The sequence below is a fragment of the Mus pahari genome, chromosome 7 (assembly GCF_900095145.1).
Source record: "Mus pahari chromosome 7, PAHARI_EIJ_v1.1, whole genome shotgun sequence".
Taxonomy (NCBI): Eukaryota; Metazoa; Chordata; class Mammalia; order Rodentia; family Muridae; genus Mus; species Mus pahari.
In genome coordinates this window covers 75,299,945-75,306,974 of record NC_034596.1, presented here as the reverse complement: position 1 = coordinate 75,306,974, position 7,030 = coordinate 75,299,945, and the positions used below count along the sequence as shown (strand labels likewise).

Below are 7,030 nucleotides of genomic sequence, written 5' to 3'. Positions count from 1 at the left end.
AAGACAGGGAGAGAGGGAGGGGGAGAAGGGGAGAGGGAGGGAAGGAGGAGGGAGAGAGAGAGAGAGAGAGAGAGAGAGAGAGAGAGAGAGAGTCGAGCCCGCCTTCCAACTCTTAAAAAAAAAAAAAAAACCAACAAACACAACAACTCGAACTCAGAAGGGGGTGGAATGAGTGATGTCACAGAGCCGAGCAGCGAGGCTGACAAAGGGTGGGCGCCCCTCCCCCTCTGCCCCGCTCGGCCCAGGGGAGGGGCGCCCCCAGAGCCCGGGAGCGGAGCCCGCGGACTCGAAACTTTTTCTCTTTAAGAAAAAAAAGTTTTGCGCCGCTCCGAGTGCTTTTTTTTTTTTTTCCGCCTTCTTTCCTCGTCTCCCTCCCCCTTCTTCCTTTTGAAAGTTTCTTTCCTCCCCCCCTTTACCCCTCCCTCCCTCTTGACCGCATGGCTGATTCAACCTCGGTGTCAATCAACTTTTTTCCGCCTCCTCTTCTTCATTTAAATACGTTTAAAGCTCCTCCTTCCACTCCCCCCACCCACCAAATCTTATAAATTGGGTTTTACGCGCTGCAGCCCGGGAGAGTCAGAAAGGCGAGGGGCGCCGGGAGCAGGCGTGTGGGACTCCTGACCGGAGAGCCGGAGGCTGCGCCTTCCCCGCACCGGGACCTTCACGACACACCAGATCCTAGTCCTTGCCCCGTGCGAACGCCCACGATGACCACCACCCTCGTGTCCGCCACCATTTTCGACTTGAGCGAAGTTTTATGCAAGGTAAAGCAGGGCGGAGCGTTGACTTTTTGAAAGTTTCTCTTGTGCTTCAAGAAGCTCTAAAAAGTTTGGGTCTCGGGGACGGCGTAGAGGGAGCGAAGGACTTTCATTGCTTGCGTTTCCCTCCATGGTGAAGGAATTTGCTTATGTCCTCCTCGCCCTTAAGTTTCAGGTCCCAGGTGGGGTTCTGTGTAAATCCGGGGAGCAAAGTTCTGGGCGACTGCTTCAGTTTGCGGGGCAAGGAGGTGCGGAAGAGTGGTTAGGATTGGGACAAAATTTGAAGGATTCTTTTCTGCATGGTGCACCTCCGGAGCTGGGCTTAGCCAGTGGGCTCGGCTTCACAGTGTGCACTTTGGGTTTCCCGTACCCGCTGGAGGTGTTCGAGGTTACCCAACACCTTTTGCCAGGGGTCTCTAGGAAAATCGAGGTCCCAGGACGGTGTCTGACTGGGAGAATTTTCCCGTCTGCTTTGGGAAGCTAAGAGATAATGCGACGAAGAAAGAGGCCGACTTTTAAGGTTCAAAAAGATGTAGGCAAAGCGACTTTGTAGTGGAGTTTGGCCGCCCCAGCTGGGCTAGGCTCCCGCCGCGAGAGCTGGTCGATCGTGCTGCAAACTTGGGGCTGAACGTGTTTGCTTACCTGGGTTGTGAGGCACTACGGTTCGTTGACTAAGGAACAGGGGAACAAAATGCTGCCAGACCTCAAGTTCCCGCCAGTTAGGATTTAAGAGGGCCAAAATGGGGCAGTTTGCCAGTCAGGTTTTCGGAAAACAAAACAGAAAAACTTTTAAAACCGTAATGTTCCAGGAGTGCGATTGAAATAACTTCATGAATGTTGTTAATTTTTTGCCCGCTCTACTTCCCCCAACCCCCCAATTTGAAAGGATGAAGCTGCTAGGCTACTTTTAATTGCTGAACTGTTTTTGCCTTCCCTTAAACACGTCGGGTCATGTTGCTCTCTTCCTAGCTCGCTGCTCCTGTCGGTGCAGCTGCCAAGGCCCCGGGGCTGCAGGGTTGGGGTGCAGGGCCGTGCTGGAGTTTGAAGAGCAACATCAAAAACTTTGCTTTTTTCGGCTTCTTTTCCCTCCCTGCGTTTTTCCAAGTCTGTTTGCCCTGGCGGCAGCCTGAGCTAGCCAACTCCATCCTGGTCCCCGCTGCCCCGCTCTTTGATCTATTTCTCTTTCTTTTGCCCCCTCCCCCCGCAGGACTTTTTAAATGAACCTCATTGTTGGAAGCGGCTTTCCTCTGGGTTCCTGTAATCCGCTCGGTGGGGTGGTTGCGGTTACAGGGTTACCGATTCCCGATCCCCTGCTGCGGATCCTAAGGGACTAACTTTAGAATTTGCACAATGACACACACCCACATGTGTTATGGGCCTGGAGATAACTTTCAAGTCTCCCACCCCCCACTCTTTCTAAATCGTAGGTAGTTTGGGCAGGTGAGACTTGTGGCAGCTCTGTCCCTGCTCACTCCCCCCTCTCCGCGTGCTGGTGCTTTTCCCGTCTGCAGCTTTGGTTCAAGATTAAACACTGGTGCTCTTATCCAGACCTCTCTTGCAGCCAGGAGACCAAGTGCAAAGGCATCTTCCCAGGGAAGGGGGTGGAGAATGCTGGGAGAAATCCCTCCCAGGGTGTGGGACCGCTTTCCCGAAGCTTGGGGGCCATGCATTTGTGTTTTCAGGCACCGTGTCCCTCCACCCATATCCCAGACTGGGCCCTTCCACAAGCAAGGAAAAAGCACAGTTTGAAAACCTGTTGCCAGAGGAAAGGCACACTTGTGGAAGAGGAAATGAAGAGTGTGGGGCCAGATTGTGTGTGTGTGTGTGTGTGTGAGTGTGAGTGTGTGTGTAAGGGGCGGGTAAGCAGGGACTGATTGAGAGGATTTGGCTCATCCTTCCAAACTTCTAAACCAGGCTTACCTGATTCTGTTTAGGGGGAGGGAAATTAGAAGGGACTGTTGTGTGAAAGGCTCTGAGTTGAGGAATGTATAAACAGGGCCTGGATTTTAGAGGGGAAAAAAAATTAGCTTTAGGGATAAGAGGAAGCTACATATCGGGTCAGCATGGAGCAGGATGAATACATAACTTTTTTCTTCCACACGCGGCAGGATTTTGCGGTTTCTTATGAGCAGTGCCAAAATAAATCCAGGTGGCTCCTTTTAGAGAGACAGGCCTGGGGAGGTACTGTCCTTTGTGGACACCATGCCCTGGCCTCGTGGATGTCCTCAGTCACTCATCGGTCCCTTTCTCCCCCCCCCCCCAGGGTAACAAGATGCTCAACTACAGCACTCCCAGCGCTGGGGGCTGCCTGCTGGACAGGAAGGCAGTGGGCACCCCTGCTGGCGGGGGCTTCCCTCGGAGGCACTCGGTCACTCTGCCCAGCTCCAAGTTCCATCAGAACCAGCTTCTCAGCAGTCTCAAGGGTGAGCCGGCCCCGTCCCTGAGCTCACGCGACAGCCGCTTTCGAGACCGCTCTTTCTCCGAAGGGGGCGAGAGGCTGCTGCCCACCCAGAAGCAGCCTGGGAGCGGCCAGGTCAACTCCAGCCGCTACAAGACGGAGTTGTGCCGCCCCTTCGAAGAAAACGGTGCCTGTAAGTACGGGGACAAGTGCCAGTTCGCGCATGGCATCCACGAGCTCCGCAGCCTGACCCGCCACCCCAAGTACAAGACGGAGCTGTGCCGCACCTTCCACACCATCGGCTTTTGCCCGTATGGGCCCCGCTGCCACTTCATTCATAACGCCGAGGAGCGACGCGCCCTGGCGGGGGGCCGGGACCTCTCCGCTGACCGTCCCCGCCTCCAGCATAGCTTTAGCTTTGCTGGGTTTCCCAGTGCCGCTGCCACCGCCGCTGCCACGGGGCTGCTGGACAGCCCCACGTCCATCACCCCACCCCCCATCCTGAGCGCCGATGACCTCTTGGGCTCACCTACCCTGCCCGATGGCACCAATAACCCCTTCGCCTTTTCCAGCCAGGAGCTGGCGAGCCTCTTTGCTCCTAGCATGGGGCTGCCCGGGGGAGGCTCCCCCACCACTTTCCTCTTCCGGCCCATGTCCGAATCCCCTCACATGTTTGACTCTCCCCCCAGCCCTCAGGATTCTCTCTCGGACCACGAGGGCTACCTGAGCAGCTCCAGCTCCAGCCACAGTGGCTCAGACTCCCCTACCTTGGACAACTCAAGACGCCTGCCCATTTTCAGCAGACTCTCCATCTCAGATGACTAAGCCAGGGTAGGGAGGGACCCCCCGCCCCCCGCCTCCTTCACCTCTCCACCCCATCCCATCCCTTCACCTCCCCACCCCCTAACTTTCCCTCAAACCCCACATTGATACATTTAAGCTCAACCCCTTTCCCAGACCTTGGTATGTTACCCTCCCCCCACATAAGGACAAGTCAATTTGTCGGTAGCTTCTGGCTTGAAACCCTCCCTCCATTTCATAGCCCACTTAACCACGCATAACAGAGTCCCATCTTTTGTCAGTAGATGCCTTCCCCCCCCCCCCCCCCGGCTTAAGCCTTAAGTGCCAAATCACAAAAGAAAAAAAGCAGTAACCGTTTACAGAAGCAACTTAGTGCCTTGTAATCTAACTTTGTCACTGTGACTACATTACCTCTTCAACGCCAGGGGGCACCCGTGGGCCTCCCAGAGCCTCTGCCCGTGGGGTTGGGGGTGGGGGTGGGGTGACCCGCAACCAGCAGCTCCCCCAGCTGGCCACACAAGTGCACCTTCCTTTCGGTCTCCCACACACTCTTCCTCGTCCTTAGAGTTACTCACCTCCCTCAGAGAGTTGTTGCTGGACTTGGGGTTCTTTTTTTGGGGGGGTCTATTTTGACTTTCAAAACCTTTTTCTTCCCAGCCCGAACCCCTGTTGACTAATCTTGCCTGGGTTTGTGTAGGTCTCCAGGGACAAAGGTTGAACAAGTTGGACGAAGGTTTTGACATAAGTGGGACTTTGTGATTTAATTTCTTTTTCTTTTTCTTTCTTTCTTTTTTTTTTTTAAGTGGGGAGGAAGGGGAAACTAGATGGACTATGAGAGACTTGATTTTGGTGCTAAAGTTCCCCAATTCATATGTGACATCTTTAAAATGACAACAAATGAGAGAAAAGCTAAAAAACAAAAAAACAAAAAAAAAACATGTAAGGGGTGAGCAGTTAATGGTATTCATTCCACATACAATATCTGTGTAAAACGATTTCCTGTAGAAGTAGGTTTAATGGATTTTGCTCTAGAATACCTTAGGTCTACCTTAGAGCCCCCACACAATGCTTTTTTCCCTGGGTTTAAACTTCATCTAACTTTCAGAAATTGGAGAGCAAAAATGTTGCTTATCACTGCACATCAATATAAAAAAGCTTATTTAACTTATCAAAACGTATTTATTGCCAAACTATGCTTTTTTTTGTTAATTTTGTTCATATTTATCGGGATGACAAATCCATAGAATATATTCTTTTATGTTAAATTATGATCTTCATATTAATCTTAAAATTTTGTGACGTGTCTTTCCTTTTTTCCACAGTTTTAATATATTATTCTTCAACAACATTTTTGTAACTTTACACTTTTTTTGGTTATTTTATTTTAAAAAAATGAAAAATTAATTTAAAAAAATGCAAAAAACTGTTGGATTATTTATTTTAGAAATTCTCCCCTTTGTGTTGGACTGCAAATTGAGTTTCTTTCTCTTTAGGCCTTTCACAGGTAGGACTGAGAATGTATGTATAAGTTCTGTGGCAGTACAGAAGGGAAACCACCATTTATGTATAGCTTCTAAAAGGGAAAACAAAAAAAAGAGAAAAACCCTTTGAATTCCATGTGCCCATCTCAAGACATTCCGCTCGCAGATTTGTGGTTCTGGAGTCCAGGTTGGAGTTTTCCAATGTTGACATAAACAACTGGCGCACACACATAAAGATGAATGTAATTATTATTCCTCTTGCTGGTCACTACCGTCGCTTTCTATTTCTCTTTCTTTGTGTGAATTTATTTAAAAGAAAAAAAAAACTTTTTGTAACGACTATTTGCAGTTTAAAAATCAATAAACCCCGTTTTTCAAGAAATGATTTGTCTATAGGTTTTTCCTTGGTCTGACACTCCTTGGGGCAACAAGGTGGCTGGTCTTTTATCTTTAAAGCTAAACCCATGAAACTCGGGATGATGATGCCTTAAGTTCACTCAGCTTGGGTGGGGCAGAGGTCTTTTTTATTTTTTAGCAAAGGAGCCTGCAGAGAGCAGGTCCAGGGTAACCTTACCTGTGACCTAGGCTACTGTAGGGAGCTGTGACAGGAACATCTAGTTTTCCCACTGTGGACTTCCTTTGGGGCATGGTCAGGGTGCTACTGATAAAGTACATAGCCCATGCTGCACTGGCTGGCTTACATTGAATGTGTCAAGCACTCATAGATACTGGTCTCACAGGTAGGCATTAACCAAGTCAAGGTCCTAGCTTCAGTACACCCCTGAACCGGTATGAGGAAGCACTGCCTGTCTGGAGAGGAACTACCAGATGGGAAAGGGCAGTCTACACCAGGATTTGACTGAAGGGCTATAAAGGGAAGATGGAGGTTAACATAGACTAATAGGAAGTCAATAGTTCCCATCAAGGGTAGGGTCTCCTTGCTTAGAAACTCAAACAGGCCAGTTGGGGGAGAGTGAGGGGAGACTGAGGCAGAAAGATGGTGAGACATCCAGCCAGGTTCAGGGAGCTACTGGAAAGTGATTTTTTTTTTTTTCTCCTCACTCTCTGGATTTTTGAGACAGAGTTTCTCTTTTCTCTGTAGACCAGGCTGGCCTCAAACTTAGATCTACCTGCCTCTGCCTCCTGAGTGCTGGGGTTAAAGGCATGTGTCACCAGCACCCTGCTGGAAAGTGACTCTTAAAGGAGTAGGGTCTGGGAGAATTCAGTCCTGGGAAGGGCAGAGATAATATTTGAGCCCCTGGCTTCTTACAGTTATAGTTTTAAGGGTTGAGCAGTCTCCACCTTTATGCCACTGGTCTCCATAGGTAGATCTGCTGCAGACACTGTTCAATACTGAATGAATTACCAGTATTCTCTGGACATTTCAAGAGTTACTACTTCTCAGGCATGTGAGGTAGAAATATGGGGACTCTTTTTCTTTTCCAGGACGGGCTGATTGATACAGGAAGAAAAAAGGCAGCCCTCGAGCTTGAGATGAACCCAGGCTTTTTATTTTTTTTAGGAGGGAAAATTAACTGTGTGTGGTGTGAATGTGTGTGTGTGTGCGGTATGAGAGTGTGAGTGTGTGTGGT

At 49.9% G+C, this 7,030-nt stretch overlaps 1 protein-coding gene across 1 annotated transcript; it reads left to right on the top strand.

Moving 5' to 3' along the window:
- Positions 1–566: 566 nt before the first annotated feature.
- Zfp36l1 (ZFP36 ring finger protein like 1) lies at positions 567–5,824 on the top strand. Its single transcript, XM_021202221.2, has 2 exons — positions 567–764; positions 3,022–5,824. The coding sequence occupies exons 1-2, from the start codon at positions 708–710 to the stop codon at positions 3,979–3,981; spliced, it is 1,017 nt and encodes a 338-aa protein (XP_021057880.1). The 5' UTR covers positions 567–707; the 3' UTR covers positions 3,982–5,824.
- Positions 5,825–7,030: the final 1,206 nt, after the last annotated feature.

What these genes read in the sequence shown, in the direction of transcription:
- Zfp36l1 (XM_021202221.2), top strand. Translation starts at nt 708, where the DNA reads ATGACCACCACCCTCGTGTCCGCCACCATTTTCGACTTGAGCGAAGTT. An exon ending in TGAGCGAAGTTTTATGCAAG is followed by an intron (nt 765 to 3,021) that starts GTAAAGCAGGGC and finishes CCCCCCCCCCAG; the next exon opens with GGTAACAAGATGCTCAACTA.